Below are 16249 nucleotides of genomic sequence, written 5' to 3'. Positions count from 1 at the left end.
TTGCTAGCACTGTTAACCAATATCTTCATCTTCGCTCGCCGCGTTCTCAAGAAACTTTCTCTTCTACCATCACGAAAACTTGAAGCTCCTTCCATGGACTTTCTCTGCTGCAGCTCCAGCAACAGACAGCAAGGCATGCTTGTTCATAATCTGGTGCAGCTCGACTGAGCTCGAGATCCAGTTTGATCTCGGTTCTGTCTCGAGCATCGCGCCGATCAGATCAGCATTGCTTCTTGTTCGTCCTGCACGCTGGAGCAAATCACCACTGACCACACCAACCAGAGGTAAGCTTGCCCAGCTCCTGAACTCCTGCACCCGAACCCTCGCGGCCCTCCTCCCTTCCCTTGAATGATGATAACTGCACACTACTTCTTTTCCTGTCTCGAATCGACCATGAAGAGATTTACTCGGGCTCGCTGCAACGAGCCTGTTACTTGCCAGTATAACTTTCTGACTACCCCAAACAACGCTGCGTTTGTTGCTGCAGGACAGCACAACTCAATCACCTGACGCATGCTAACGTGTCTTGTCTCATTAGGGTCTCGTCATCTTTGCTACTGTCACCTTGTTCGAACTAACTCACGCCCACAGCCACGGCTGCATTTTATTATGAATATGGTGAGTCAAAACTTTTTTGCTTTCGCATTTTCTGGGGGGGGGGGCCGCGTTTGGGTGCAGAATTTTCTGCACCTGTTTGTATGATGAAATTTCCATTGAATTCGCAGTTTCCACTCGAGTCCCTAACGAGCCTTTTCTTGGGACAGATGAGGGTCAATTCTTCCTTGGATGTCTGATCAAACACCTATTCATCTCTTTTGCTTTTGACTTTGTTGAGTCGGACAAAAAGCTAACGAGAATAAGACTAGGACCATATCTGAACTCCGTATATGTAGATGTTAGATGCCTTTGCAATATAATATGATATTCCTCAATGCTTATGTCACTATACTTCATGTTGACGATTGTGATGTAATATGCATTTCAATTTCACGCCTTGGTCCGTCGGCCTCTAGATGCCGCTGACCACAACTCCCGTTTGGAACGACGGTCCTGGTATAATAAATAATGTGCTGCCATCAAGCAACCCGCAGTTCTTCCCTTGTCCCTTCTCTCCTGACCCTCCCGCCAACGATCCCCATCCTGTTCCTCCCAGTCCTCCCCCTGCCCAGCCAGTTGAGCTTGAGCATCTTGCACAGCTCCACTATTTTGCTGTTGCCCTCGTCGTCGCCGACGCCGCCCAAGCTCGACAGGACACTCATGCACTGCAGCATGCGGCCCACCATTTCCGTCACCTGTTTCGAGTCCTCGACGTTCTGTTCACGCACGCTGCCGAGGACCTGGACACTAGAAGGCGTGAACGGCCGCATGACGCCGTCACTCCCATGGCTGCCGAAGCTGACGTTGCTGATGGCACGGCTCCGGCCGCCAGCCGAACCGCCGGAGCCCTCTCCGAGGAGCGTAGTGCTCGTGGAGTTGTACGATCCCACGGATGGGTCCAGGGACATGGCGGTGCCCGGGCGGGCCATGGAAGAGAATGATTCAGGTGGGGAAGTCGACAGGGTTGAATCTGGTTGAGAGGTGCTCATGGCCGTGTTTGCGAATGACGAGGGGAGGAACTCGAGGGATAGACGTGAGAATATGTTTTTGAGGGTTTCGTAACGCGGGAGGATGACAATATCGCGGTACGATGTCAGGACAAGCCTCCTGACATCGAGGACGGTAGCCGCGGGTGCGACTCGCGCGGGCCCATCTGATGATGAGGGCTCGGCCACAACACCTCCCCAGAAATCGCGAGCCTGCTCTGGGGTCATGATGGTACCACAGCCAGAAACCTCGAGGTCAAGAGGTAAGAAGACGGATTGCATGTAGGGAAGGATAGAAGTAAAGGTGAAGAGCCAAAGCTCAACCAGGGTGGGGATGAACCGGTCTTCTGGCGTCTTACGCAGCGTCCGGTCTAACGATGAGAAGCCCATGGCTAGAAGGTCTCGGAGATCCTCGAGCATGCCGTTAGGTGACCGCCTGTGAATGCAATACTTAATATGCATCTGAACCACCCTGTTGAAATCCTCCACCGGTAAGCGAAGGTCCTCGCCCTCGAATATGACTAGCAGCTTGGCCTTGAGATACGGCCATGCATCGTCCAATGTCATGTGGTTGTGCAAACCGAGTTTCCCGGGGTCAACCGGGTCATACACGGTTGATTGCTGGCTGGGCAAGCTGCTCGGGCCCTGCAAATCGCTCTGTCCTCCGTAGGCGGGCTCGTCGCCGAAACCCAGACGACTCTCAGAGCGTTCGGCGTGCTTCTTATCTTTCTTGGCCTTGACGAAATTACCAGAGCTGGGGGCGGGGCTCGCAGGGATATTGAAGTTATACAAGCTGTTTGGGGCGTTTGGGTCCGTTGGCAGAGAGTTACTGGCGGCTGAGGAGAGTGGTAGGTGGTACTCGTCCTTGAGCTTGTGCTTCTGTCTCGATAGGAAATGGTGCTTCTTCTCCTTCTCCCTCTCCTTGCCCCTGTCTTCGGTAGGCGTCTCGGAGGGTCGGATAGTGGCAGCGGAAGAATTGCTGTGGTTATACATGGATTGGGAGCCCGGATCAACAAGGCTGGTGGTACTGAAGTTGGCGCGCTGGAGTGCTGATAGAGCAGACCCTATCTTACCAGGACTCGGAAGCGGCTTGTCCTTGATATCGATCTTTGTGCTGATTTTCCCGGGGCGCGAGAACAACTTGGCTCTGGCCTTCTCTGACTTGCTCTGCTTCTCTGGCGGAGGTGGGGGTGGGGGCATCTGCTGCTGCTGGAGAGCAGATGGCTGGCTAGGCGAGCTGTGTCCCGACCGCGGGAAGACCATGTTGGCAGCGGCAGCAGCAGCCGGCGAGTGCACAGTGTTGAGCCTGTCCTGCTGGTGATGGCCCCCGTGGCCACTGAATGCCGTATCTCGTGGTGCGCTCGCTTCGGTCAAGCTGAGCATGGGCGGGCTCACGGGTCCCTTGCTGCCGCTCCCTCGTCGGGGCTCGTCCCCGGGAACGGGGACCGTCTGGGACCGTTGCCTAGCGTGTTGCTGAAGCTGCTGCTGGCTGTTCTTGTGGGACATTACGGCAGCCTGGGCCGCGATCTGGCTGGCAGATAGCGCGGCGCTGGAGTTGTTGGCCTGGCCCCCCTGGCTCATGCCAACGTGCGACAGATTCGATATATTGGCCGATGGTAGGGTCGGCTCAAACAGCCCGGGCTGGGCCGAGTACTTCCTCGCGTGGTTCTTCATCATCGGCGAGGACGATCCTCCCGTCGGAACTCTTGCCGGGCGGGAGAAGTTGTGGTGCAGGCTGGAGGTGCTGGCGTTGGACTGGGTCGTGAGGAGGGGGTAGACCCCCGTGGCGGGAGATGCGGTCTGCTGGCGAGTCTTGGGGATGGTGATGGACGGCGCCTCCATCAGGTCGTCGCTGTCGGATGAGTCGACGCGGCGGGGAGCAGGGCGAGCTGGTGGTGGTGGCGGCGCATTGCTGGCTGATGAGTTGCTTCCTGGCAGCGGGGAGAAGCTACCAGGAGCTCTGGGTTGTTGTCGTGACATGGTGGCCGTCGGATTGTTGGGGGCAACTGTTACATCTTGATTCAGAGAACGAATATGTGTGTCATGGTTGTAGAGGAGCGCGTCGCTGTGGTTGAGGGACCAGCGAGCGGCGATGTGCCAGGTGGGAAGCCAGGACAGGACAAGGGATTAGGACCCTTGGCATGGGGAATCTGAACCCTCCAGCCTGTCTCAGGTGTTGCGCTGACGCATGCATCCCTGCGATTGCTGCCCGCCCATCTATCCGTCAACCCCGCCAACCCACCAAAAAACGCTGCATCAACCTTCCTTCAGCAGCATCACTGCATCTACACATCCCACATTATTACCAGTCGAACGGCGGAACCAAATACCGTGGCCATGGCACAAGACAAGAACCTCAACCTCTCCGCAGTCTACAGCTCGCCCGCCAGCGAGCCCTTCACCATCACCCATAGCCTCCCCGCCCCAGCCTCAGCGTCCGTGTCCGACAAGTCCCAGTACCTCAGCTCCTTGCGCCAGGCCGTCGCTGCTACCCAGGATCAGGTCAACAAGGAGCTCACGTCGCGCATGGAAGAGGACAATTCCCGTGCGGCCAACGGGGCAAAGGGTGTGGACGAAGCCAGGGAAGAGGAAAACTACGGCGAAGAGGTCCAGGAGGAGGAGGACTGAACCAAACACCATCACGTCGCTGAGGTACCCGGGACTCCTCGGCTTTCATCTCGTCTTTCGACATTCGCATACGGGGTATTCTTCAAACAAACTATAAACAGCTATACAGCCTCGCCGACCCATGTAAATGCTCGACACCCGAAGCGAAACGCAAGAATCAACCATATCCGGGACCAATATACATCTCTAGAAGCCCCTGCCCCAGCTTGGAACCCGCGCACTCTCCGACCTCTGGCCCGTCGCCCGGCTTAGGCAACCGTAATGGACCGTCGTGTTGTCCGGAAGAACCGCGACGACGCTGCCGCCCATTCTCATACCTCCGCCAAGCTTCTTGTGGCACACGACGCAGTGGCGTTCGTCGGTGATGGTGACGTGCCTGTTACGGCCTCCTTGCCCTCCTGCCTTGTCATCGCCAAGGTGCAGTCGTGCAGCCACAGAGATGCCTTCGGATTTGCGTAACCCAGCGATGATGCGTGTCTCGTTGACAAGGCTGTTGACTGCACGTATCCGCCCTCGGAAATATGACTCGAGGTCCCTGACAGGAAGGTCGTCGGGTATCAGCCCGAGAGTTGAAGTCGCAGGCAGGCGGGAGCCGTGTTTCGAGAGCAAGTCGAGGGCAGGTTCGAGATTCTGCTGGTGTGGCGGCGCGGGCTGAAGATAGAGTGATAGAAGTGTATGGTAAATAGACGGAGTGGCCCCGTCAGGGTCCTCTGGCGACAAAGATGTCTCCTGTGACAGATGAACTCGATTGCAGTACCTGCTCGGATTAGCCCAGTGTCCCCTTCCGCAAAGTGCCTGTACCTACTCTTCAGCCTTGGAAAAGTCTTTCATCTTAAAGACGTAAATCTCCAATGCTTGCTTGTGCTGTCCCATGTTGCTCAATACAATAGCTTGAGCCTCGTAAAACGCCGATTCTGTCCTTGTCAGTGGGCATCATGTTAGAATGAATTGTGGGTGCCTACCATCCCGCGGAATGAGCCCAAAAGCCTTACTGAGGCTGTATTGGCGGGACTCGCGTAAAAACTTGACAAACCGCTCCATGGTCTTGGCCCATTCCTCACCCTCCTTCATCTCCGATAGGTTGTGTACATATAGCTCAACTAGGCGATTGTGGAACTCGGGACTTTCGTCCTCGAGTTCCTCGACGATATGGGATATGTATTGAGCCTCAAGTTCAGAGTCTTGCTCCCGTAGGAATGACGCGACCCTGTCCCGTGGCAGTGTCTCCGCATTCTCCGTATCGCCGACAAAAATCTCCATGGCGTAACCTGGGTTCGCCTGGAGAGTCCATTTTGCGTGCTCTAGAATGAGATCAATATGGGACGGGGGGAGCTTTTGAAGGTATTGGATTGCCCGGTCGGGACCATGCAGTGTGGGCGCTGCGGGATCTGGCTTTGTGGCCGTGCCGAACCTCCGCAATAGCTCCAAGGCTTCTTTGTGGAGTCTTTTGCCGTAGAAAAAGTCGACAAGCTCGTCGAAGCGGTTATTCTCTAGGAGCTTCTCGTTGACCACTTCTGGATCACAGAAGTTGGGGATGCGGAACAGAGATCCAGCGAGTGTAGGCCGCGAGAACATGTATGCCCGAAAGAGGGTAGTATCGACGAGACGGAAAGTTTCCCGGAGCTCCTCTTCCAGCTTCTTTTCGGAATCGGTCTGAGACATTCTCAGGAAGTTCTCCGCAGCGTCTTCTGTAGACCCGTTCTTATCGCCGCGAGGCTTCAGTTTGCCAGTGACTGGATCGATGACACGCTGCAGCCGAGCTCGGGTGCCCGCCAAGTAGCTGTTGAGTTCCAATACGGCATTCGTCAGGTCCTTGCCTTCGAGTGGCCCATTTTCTGTGATATCACCTTGTTTGGCATCCTTGACACCTTCCACATCCTCATCAGATCCGTCCTTTTTGGAAGCGATGGATGCCGTGTCTGAAGTTTTCTTGTGACCCCCAGTAAAGAATTTGGCGATTCCACCAGTATTGGTCGGGGAAGAGTAATCCCCAGACTCATCTGGGGTATTTGGCCTGGTACCGTTCTTCTTTGGCGACACATTCGTCTTATTCTGCTGCTCTTCATGATGGGTCCAAGATGAAAGTTCTCCTGATATAAGGGGCGGAAAATGCTTCAGAACTCTCTCTGGTGGGGCGTGAACAGCATCCTCATTGAACAGATCCATTGACTTCCGGTATCTCTTCTTCTTGAAAAGCATCTCTGCCTTAAGCATCTTGACTTCTCGAAGCGTTTCGGTCTTGTTCCGCAACAAGGCGTCCTCGAGCATATTGAGGATGCTGATTGCTTCGTCATAGTGGCCGCTCTGGACGAGTTCATCAATCTGCGAGTCGTAGTCGGTTGCGCCCATCTTCCAGACACATCTCTCGCTCGATATGTGGAAACCTTTTCCGGCATGAGCCAGGCTGTATGTTGGCGGGGGGAAGTGTATCTGCGCCGCTCCTGGGAGCGAGATGGTCTGTAGAAGGGACAAGGTATCAGGGTTTCGGACTTCGAGCGACCCCTTGGACGGAGCAAGCAGGGCTAGAATGTACGGATACGAATATCCAACAGACTCGGGGGCCGACTGCCACGGCACCTGTTTCCTGTTCAGAGGCTTGCCCTTGTCATCCACAAACAGCGTGTTGATGTCTCTAGCTAGGAGCATCTCCCCATCGGCCAACTTTGCAACCAAAGGTTTCGGGGTGTAGCCTCCAAGACCCATGTATCCCATGCCCGCATTGCTGACGGCTCCGAAGCGGCTACCTTGGCCATTCGTGTTGATCGATCCCGGGCTCACAATATCCTCGATCTCCTGCGTCACGACATCAACCATGACATAGCCACCGTTCATGCCGCAGACTATCTTGGTCGCGTTCGCCCACGTCGTGGACCGTATCGTCTCCGACAGGGTGATCTCCACAACATCCTCGCTGAGCTCGCTCTCGTGCCAGCTCCACAGCAGCAGCCGCCTCTTCACCGCCACCGCCAGCCGGCTGATGATCTCGGGTATGCCCGTCTCCGGGTCCTTGACGATGTTTGACGTGACGGCGAAGCAGGACGCGTTCCTGGAGCGGCCCAGTGTCTCGACGAGCTGGTAGGTCTGGAGGTCGTGGAGGGAGACGTGGTAGTTGGACAGCGAGACGATGGTGTTGGCCTCCTTGATGATGGCCAGCTGCTCGATCGCGCGTGTCGAGAACTTCTCCACCTCTCGCAGGAGGTCTGTTGGTTTCGCAGGGGGCCGCGACGGCGGGCGGTCGCCATTCGAAGGAGGAGTGTTTGTTGCATCTTGGGGCGGTGGACGGTCGCCGTTCTGCGGGGGAGGGAGCTCGTTCAGCCGGTAGACGCGCAGCGCGCCGCTGTTGAGGCCGACGAGGACACGGTCGCCTGTGAAGAGAGTCCTGTGTGAGCGTCCACGTAGGGCATAACTGGTCTGGGGGCTTAGGCTCGTCATACCATAGGCCAAGATGGTCTCGATCTTGGACTTGTCCCGCTGTCGCAGCTCGATGATGGGATGAGCTGTAAAGGCGGAGAGCATGGCGGCGGCCAGCTCGACGCTGATAAGATCACCGCAAGAAGGCGGGCATCAGTTTGCGAAGTTTGCCGAAGGGAGGGATCCAGGGGATGTGCTCGTGCTTGCACGGGGGCTGCTGTCGGTTGAAGATGATTGCCGCCAACGGGCGCCTGGAGTCGGACGTCACTGGCGCTGGCCGTGGGGAATCAATCACTGGGGAAGCAATCCAGCCGACGTCAGTCAAGGTGGTCAGAGCTCAACACCCTGCATTGCTGCACACAGTGTCTGTGACAGTGCGACCTCTGATACCCGTTTACTCCTTTTAAGGTTGACTCTATCCGTATTACAAGCTGCTAGTAGTGCTAGTACTACTAATATTGCCAACTTTACATGGAATCCCTCTGCTTGGGATGTATTGTATTGATCCGAATCCTATTTTTCTCTACTAATTTGTTATACATGGAAAGACACTGCCATCGTATCAGGGCATATAGTAAAGATCATGAACCATTGGGTCATCTGGTGACCAGGGTCTTGCGCCCATATCGTATATCTTGTAGGTATGTCCCCCCCCTGAGCCTTTAATCTATGCCCGCAACCTGCATGATGCCGTAACCAAGTGTTACCACAACGAAAAGGGTGATCAAACTGCTGGGCACTCCTCTGCTGATGAAATGCTTCACCTGGAGATACCTCTGGCCGACGGGGTCTTCTTTCATAATCGCAGCTATTCCTCTTGTTAGTCTCCCTCAAGGCTGGTAATAATGGGTGGGGCTGCGACTCACTCATGTTTGGGAACCCGCTGGTAGGCAAGCCCATGGCGGCACTGCACATCAAGACACCTGCCATGACCAGCAGATTCGGGTGCGGCTGATCCATAGCTACGCCAACATCGTAGACGAGCGGCAGGAAGATGAGAGCCGCTACAGTGTGGCTGATAAACGTAGCAACGACCAGAATCAGAACGGAGAACACAACTACTACCCCGTAGAGGCTCATCCCCTCCACCTTCTCGGTCACAATGCCTGCAACGGTGTGCAAGAGACCTGAGGACCGGACAGCTTTGCCAAGAGACAGGCCGCCGGCCGCCAGAATGATAATTGTCCAGGGGAAGTTGTTGAAGTCCTCTTTGGTGAGAATTCCGATGCCAAAGAAGAGTACAATCGGGATGATGGCAATGACACCCATATCGCCAAAGACATCCTCCAACTGATGGCTCGCACACCACAGCGCGATCGTGACAATGGTGACGATGGAGACGAACCACTGCACTCCGGTAAACTTCTCCTTGACGGGCCGGATGGGGGCAATGGTGATACCTCGGCCAGGTTTGAATGAAATGACGAGGAGAAGCCAGATTAGTACGATCGAGATAATCCCAACCGGAATGACAATGAAGAACCACTGGAGCCAAGTCGGCTCGGGCTGCATGATGCCCATGGCAACCACATTTTGCGGGGAGGCAATTGGCGACAGCATGCCGCCAATGTTGGAGGCTAGCGCAATACCGATAATGAGGGCCTTAGACATGTTGGAATCGGACGGCAGCGTCCGCAGCATGGGCTCAATGATGGAATAGCAGAGAACGGGTGCCGCAACGTTGCTTATCAGCATCGACGCAAATGCGGCGACGAACATGTTGGCAAGCAAGACCGTCTTGGGTTGGGTGCCTGCTCTGCTCAGCACGAGAGTTGCTAGGCGCTTGTCAACAGTGCATTTGGACAGGGCGGCTGCCACTGTGAAGCCACCCAGCAGTAGGATGATGACTGGGGTCCACATGGAGGCAAAAATGGCCGTAGTGGCCTCCTTTGCGTTGAGCCGCTTCGGCGGCTTGCTGGGGTCTTCCTCGTGGACCACAGTGAGGAGTACGGATAGAAAGGGAATGAGAAGCGAGGTGACGAAGAGCGGAATCGTCTAGGGCAAGTCAGTACCGGTTCATAAACAGACTCTTTGGGGCATCACACTCACCTCGGTAGCCCAGAGCAAGCTGACAAAGACAAGAAGGGCAAGGCAGTTCTGCTGCTCCGATTTCTCCATCATGGGAACGAAGAGTATGATGAGGAAGATGGCCACGGACGCCAGGAGCGTGAGCACCGTCGTGTTGGCCAACCAGGGTGGGAGAGAGAAGCGGCCGAGAGGAGTGCTAATCCTCTTTGGCTCCACGGTAGGGGCTTCGTCACCCTGTAACCTCTTTCCGGCGAAGGTAGAATCCTGGCCAAGTAATGTCTGGCCTAGCCTGGCGGCCTCACCCCTACGCTCGATTCCAATAAGATCTCGCCAGACAGTATTCCTCTCCCAGACGACATGTTCGCGGAGGTGGGAGCGCAGGTCCTTCTTGGCGAGCTCCCGGTCGCCCCCTGTCACGATATCTGCATACGCCGCCTCCATCTTTTGGATATTCTGCTCAAGAACATCCTTTGTCTCTTCCCTGAAAGGGTATGCCGTGTCAACGTGAGCTGACATGTACCTGTTCTTGAGATCCTTGTCAAGAATCTTGTCAAACTTCTTCAACACCTTTCTAAAACCAGTCCTGTTAAGCTGAACGTAGGACTTCAGCTCGCAAAGCTGGACGTAGAGGCTGATGATACGCTTTTTGAGCAGAATCCCAGAAGAGTACAACCCGGGAAACATGAGGGAATGCTCGCCGTAGTCGTCGACTGTGGCGCTGTGTCGTCGCAGAGAACGCCCGAGCTCGGACGAAGCCCTCCTCTCGGGTAGATGGCTAGATAGGCCTCCTACCGTTCTCCTTCTGCCAAGGCTGTAGCCGGGGGCGCTGTTTTTCCGCGGCCTTCCAGTGAGACCGGTCGTCTCGTCATCATCGGTTGCGCTGTCCTCGATGTCATCGTCTGAGATATTACCAGCGGAGCTTGTGGGCGCGGGATGGATGTGGGCGTGATGATGATGGTCATCGTCGATTGCCGGCAGTCGCAACGCGGGATTTGAGCCATCGGCCGCTGCCTGGGCCTCAATGTCTCGCAAGAGCTGGTTGACCTCATCGAGGAGCTCGCCTTCCTTGGCGACGTAGAAGGAGCATATCTTCTCCAACTCAACTCCAAGAGCTCTGGTGAAGACTTCCTCAGAGTCTTCGGTGGAGATAAGGGGTCTCGATTCGCCATCGCCGGTTCGGCCCTGGTAGATCGACTTCTCAAGCTGGTAGATACTGGGGGGTTGCTCGTCAGTGGGTGTCTTGACGGGGGTAGAGACCGGGCGTGTTTACTCACAGCTTCTTAAGGTTGCTGTAGGCAATGTAATGGCTACTCCAGTCCGGGACGGCGTTGAACTGGATGCTGTGGGAGAACTTCATCTCGTCTTGTTCCTCGAGCCACTGGCGCTTCCAGGCTCGCTTCTCCTGGTGCCGCTGTTGGGCCTTTTCTGCGTCGCGTCGCGCGGCGATGTCGCTATAGTCGCCGAGTTCGTAGGCTTCGCCTTCACCGAGGGAGGCGAGGGGATCGCGGTTGCTTGATGCTCCCCCTCCCCGTTCGTGATGGCTGATCGAGCTGCTCCGGTTGTTGTGGCCGGTGTGGACTGCTGGACCTGTGCCGGGAACAGAGGAGGGATTCCCGAGACCAGCAGGAGGCGGAATTTTGACGACGGCCTGTGGACAATGGGGCGAGCAAATCGAAGTCTGGGGACAATTGGGGCCGGCGCGCTGAAGCTTTAAACTATTTTATCGACGTGGACGGACTGCATTATTCGTACCTGGTAGCTTACTTTTCCAAGACGAATTAGCGTCCTCCTTGACCCCACGCCCCCAAGCATGTGACCTCTCCATTGGTGGTGTGGCACACCGATTCATGCGCAGATGGGCAGCCAAGCATCAGCCAAGCATCAGCCAAGTAGCAGTCAACAACCACACTGACCACAATGGTCTTCACACTGCCACGAACTGTATCAAGGTTTGAACAGCACGACAACTCTTCATATCGCCGATGCCTTTGCAAATTCAATTATAGTCTATGAGTATCTTATAATCCCAACCATTAATGTACCGATATACCTATCCGTGACCCCCTTTGTTACCTATTTTTGTCTTAGCTACCCAACATCTGTTGCAGAGCATTCACTCTGTACGACTCGCTCGACTCAACCAGCTCCTCGTGACGGCCCTTGTCGACCACCTTTCCTGCCTCGACCACGAAGATGACGTCGGCCTTGCGCACCGTGTGCAGCCTGTGGGTGATGGCAATCACCGTGATGCCTCGGGCAGCCTGCTCGAGCCCCTCCTGAAGGGCCCTCTCGCTCTCCGCGTCCAACGCACTCGTGCTCTCATCCAGTAGCAGCAGCCGTGGCTTACGGACGAGGGCACGTGCGATGGCCAGCCTCTGGCGCTGTCCTCCCGAAAGGCGTGATCCGTTGGGGCCGCACTCCGTGTTGTACTTGTCGGGAAGCGACATGATGGTGTCATGGATGTTGGCCAGCTTGCAAGCTTCCTCGATCTCGGCGTCGGTTGCCTCTCGGTTTCTCCTGGCTCCGAGGCCGACGTTGAACTTGATTGTTCCCTCGAATAGGGCGCAGTCTTGGGGCACCACCGCAATGTCGTCCCGGAAATCGGTACCCTCACGCCCGCAAATGTCGACACCATCTATCTCGACAGTGCCGCTGGTTGGTGTATACATCCGCTGGACGAGCGACATGATGGTCGACTTGCCCGCGCCGGATGGGCCTACGAGGCCACAGAACTGCCCGCTCTGGATTGTGAAGGACATGCCTTGAAGGATGGGCACGTGAGGTCGGGCAGGGTAAGAGAAGCCGACGTTATTGAAAGTGATGCTAGAGCCGGTGCTGCTGCCATGCGGTCTCTGCAGCGCTTCAGCTCTGGATTCAATGTCCTTCTCGCCGGCCGGAGCCCCCCGACTCAACTCGGATTCCTTGATTGACAAGCGCTCAGCAGATCCCAAGTCTATGAGGCTGAGGATTCTCGAGGCCGCCGCCCTCGCACGGCTCACCTCGGGAGCAAGACCAAACATCTGACCCCAAAGCTGGGCACTGACAAGCATGGAAACCAGGATGACGAAGAACTGGGTCTGAGTGTATTCGCCCTTGGTAATCCTGGTCGATCCCCACCAGTATGCGAAAGCGTAGATCAAATTGCCCGAGCTGTTGGCAATGGCGAGCCAGATATTGGTGTAAGCGCTGGCCATGGCCATCTCCTTGCGAGGGGCCTTCAGGGCCCGGCGATATGATTCCATGATCTCCTGCTCGAGGGAGAGGGACGAAATCGTCTTAAAAGAGTTGACTGCCTCGACCGAAATCCCCACAGCATTGGAGAAAGCACCGGCGTGCTTCCGCTCAAAGCTGGACAGGGCACGCATCTGCATCACTCCGGACCCTAGGAGGATTGGCACGGTGACTAGGCACACGATGGCAATCTTCCATGCGAAGATGTGCGATACAATGATGGCAACCAGAAAGTTGACAACGATAGAGAACATGGTGCCCATGATGGAGCCGCTGAAGCCACCGACGGCTGCCGCATCAGAAGTGATGACGGACAGAAGAGATGTCGCCGTGCGGCCACCCGACTGGTGCCATTGCAGCTCTTGCTCGTACAGGGAGCGGAAGGAGAGGACACGGATCTTGTACAGCAGCTTCTCTGCCACGTAACCGAATCCGGACCAGCTGCATGTGTAGGCGAACAGCTCGATGACGGCCAGCATGAAGAACATGCCACCAAAGAACTTGCCACCCCACAGGATTTCGCTCTTGGGATGGCAGGGACTGAAGGCGCCAATGGTGTGACCAAAGATCAGACCTGATCCTGTGAAAGTGCCTCCCACAATGGTTGCAGCAATGACAGCCATCGCCAGCCATAGCAGGTTAGGCCGGACCATGCGACCGATATTCTTGATAACGCTCCACGAAGACTTGTTGGAATCAAGTTCTGCGATGGTCTCCACGGGGTTAGGAGCATCGCCGGACGGAGAGACGGCTTGTTTCTCGGCAGTGGGGACATCACTGGATTCTTGTTCTTCCGAAGTGGAATCCTTTGCCTTCTCCAATGACACCGTCTCGACGTCGCCCCTGGCGGTGCTGGAAAGCGACGGTGTGTCATCTTGCTGCTCCGAGTTGATGTTCTGAAGACGAACCATGCCCGCGTACGATCCGTTGAGAGCCATGAGATCCAGATGAGTGCCTTGCTCAATGATGCGGCCTTGATTCATTACAATGATATTGTCGGCGTTCTTGATTGTCGACAGACGATGGGCGATGGAAATTAGCGTCCGGCCCTTGGCGATAGACTCAACTGCCGTTTGGATCCGCCGCTCACTTGCCGAGTCCAGAGATGAGGTTGCCTCGTCGAGGATGAGAATCTTGGGGTCTCGGATCAGGGCTCGGGCCAGGGCGATTCTCTGTCTCTGCCCACCGCTAACGAGTTTACCTCCGGTGCCGACAAGGGTTCCGTAGCCATTTTCGAGCTTCTCGATGAAGCTGGAGGCGTCAGCCAAAGAGGCCGCATGGCAGACGAGATTGATTAGATCGACCGTGTCTTGGCCGTATGACTCTGAAGCGTGGACAAGATCATCTCCGTTTCTGATCTTCTCGGCAATCTCACGTAGAACGGGGGTAAGGAGGATCTGCTGGAACTTGGCGTGATCTTGCTGAGGCGAGTTGACCATGCCCAGAGCAATGTTCTCAAGAATGGAACGATCAAGCAGGGACGGCTCTTGCTGTACGAGGCTCATGAAGCTCCTGAGGTTCCTCACGTTCAATTCCCGAAGGTCGTGCCCATCCAGGCTAACGGTACCCTCGGTCGGATCATATAATCTAGAGGTTAGGCCGGCGACCGTAGACTTGCCGCTGCCGGAGAGTCCAACCAGGGCCGTGTATTTTCCAGCTGGGCATTCGAACGAGACGCTGTTCAGCACTGGTCGGTCCGGGCGCGAGATGTAGGCGAAGGAGACATCCTTGAACGAGAGCGATCCCTGAATGGGTGACGACAGTTTCTTGCCGTCTTCCGAGGCCGAATCGATGCGCGAGGGGGTTTCGATGTCCTTTCGCAGCTTCTGGAAGGATGCTGCGGCTCCTCCAAGGATGGGGAGTATGGGTGCGATGGAGCCGAGAATGATGCATGCTGCAGTTTGTGTCAGAGAAACATGTGCTGGATAGGCCCATTGTGATGCCACTTACCATCGACGAGGAGGAAGATGACGGTATAGATGTCTCCGACCGAAGTCGAGTCATCCTTTTCAAGGGACGCCGCAATCTCCTTGCTCCCCTGCCAGTACGACAAGGCGTTGGCAGAAAAAGCAATAAAGTACAGTACGCCGGCCTGGACAGCTGCACAAAAGGCCTTCTTGATGCCGTGCTTCTGAGCTTCCATGACACGAGAGGCAAACTTGCTCTCGAGGCGTGGACCAGCGCTGAACGCCTGGACGACAGCGATGTGGGAGAGAGTCTCCTGGGCTATAGACGAGGCAGAGGCGATGGAGTCGGACATGGCCATGGCAAACTTCTGCGTGAAGGCACTCCCCACGGCAGCTGAGATGAGGAACGCAGGGATGAGGGACAGAAGCATGCAGGCCAGCCTCCAGTCGCGGGTGAAGGAGACAATGTACGCCGTCAGGAAGAAGGACAAGCAGGCGATGCACATGCCGACCTTTTCGGAGGTGCCCGACTGAACGGCCTGGATGTCGGCGTTGAGCCTCGAGGCCAGCTCACCAGCCTGCCTCGAGTCGAAGAAGGACGCATCCTGGCGCAGCAGGGTCTTGAAATAGCGGTCGCGCAGCCTCGTCTCAACACGTCGGCTGAAGATACTCCAGGTGACGACGTAGATGTAGATGAGGACGAGGGCGGCGATACCAATATAAACCAGGATTAGGACCTTTTCGTTGACGGCATCCTGGATGTCGCCGCTGTTTCCAGATGACTCTATGCCGCAAGTGGCATCGTTGAGGTTATCGAGGAGCTGGCCAAAGATTATGCCCATGAGAGGGAAGGGGACACCGGAGGCGGCAGCGGAGACGGTGCCGACAAGGAGAAGCAGGTAGTCGATCCATGTTGGGTCGGCGTAGAAGAGGAGTTGGAAGAAGCTTGTGAGGCTGTCAAGGAACTGCAGACGGGGAGGTGAGTAGACAGTTTGGGACAGGAAAGAGCTCAGGGTCTTTTCACCTTGGGCTTGGAGACGGTCTCGGGGTTGGACTGCTTGCTGTTCTGGGAAGAGGCGTCGGCAGCGGCGACGTCTGTGGTGGAGGAGCCCATGGTGTACTGCTGATGGTTTTGACGGCGATGGCTTCAGCTTCTCCTCATGCTGGCCACAGGACTTGACAGCTTCCGACAGCTTGTGAGTATGGGAATTGCAGTTGCAATTGAGCTCACACGACATGAAGCAAGGGAAAGCTGCCCAAGCAATGCATCATGTCTTGCTCGGCGCAATCGATAACCGACCAGTCTCGCTCATGTGGTCGGGGATCCAGCGGCGCTCAGCAGTGACCCTCAACAACAGAGACCCTCACCAAAGACCCTCTCCATTCTCCAAGTACCCCGAGGTCGCTGGCAGTATCATCAGGTGGGAAATGCACCCCCCGCCGCCCCAGTGGGCAGGTGCC

The 16249-nt window shown here is 56.0% G+C and overlaps 4 protein-coding genes across 4 annotated transcripts; 1 reads left to right on the top strand and 3 right to left on the bottom strand.

Moving 5' to 3' along the window:
- Positions 1-1076: 1076 nt before the first annotated feature.
- ACO1O0_007435 (HbrB-like-domain-containing protein) lies at positions 1077-3563 on the bottom strand (the record flags this gene model as incomplete). The annotated part of the gene is made up of 1 exon (XM_083196808.1): positions 1077-3563. One exon carries the CDS (start codon positions 3561-3563, stop codon positions 1077-1079), a length of 2487 nt encoding a protein of 828 aa, XP_083048016.1.
- Positions 3564-3920: 357 nt separating this feature from the next.
- Positions 3921-4211, top strand: ACO1O0_007434 (uncharacterized protein; the record flags this gene model as incomplete). The annotated part of the gene is made up of 1 exon (XM_083196807.1): positions 3921-4211. The coding sequence occupies one exon, from the start codon at positions 3921-3923 to the stop codon at positions 4209-4211; it is 291 nt and encodes a 96-aa protein (XP_083048015.1).
- Positions 4212-4397: 186 nt separating this feature from the next.
- VAM6 (SPX domain-containing protein) lies at positions 4398-7727 on the bottom strand (the record flags this gene model as incomplete). Its single annotated transcript, XM_083196806.1, has 4 exons — positions 4398-4968; positions 5017-5125; positions 5174-7576; positions 7646-7727. 4 exons carry the CDS (start codon positions 7725-7727, stop codon positions 4398-4400), a joined length of 3165 nt encoding a protein of 1054 aa, XP_083048014.1.
- Positions 7728-8284: 557 nt separating this feature from the next.
- On the bottom strand, positions 8285-15902 carry ACO1O0_007432 (P-loop containing nucleoside triphosphate hydrolase protein; the record flags this gene model as incomplete). The annotated part of the gene is made up of 7 exons (XM_083196805.1): positions 8285-8430; positions 8489-9617; positions 9672-10863; positions 10925-11298; positions 11768-14775; positions 14832-15753; positions 15813-15902. 7 exons carry the CDS (start codon positions 15900-15902, stop codon positions 8285-8287), a joined length of 6861 nt encoding a protein of 2286 aa, XP_083048013.1.
- Positions 15903-16249: the final 347 nt, after the last annotated feature.

Source organism: Amphichorda felina, assembly GCF_050947745.1.
Source record: "Amphichorda felina strain 45539 chromosome Unknown scaffold_7, whole genome shotgun sequence".
Lineage (NCBI taxonomy): Eukaryota > Fungi > Ascomycota > Sordariomycetes > Hypocreales > Bionectriaceae > Amphichorda > Amphichorda felina.
Note: the sequence above shows the minus strand (reverse complement) of the source record. Positions and strands in the feature narration are given on the sequence as shown.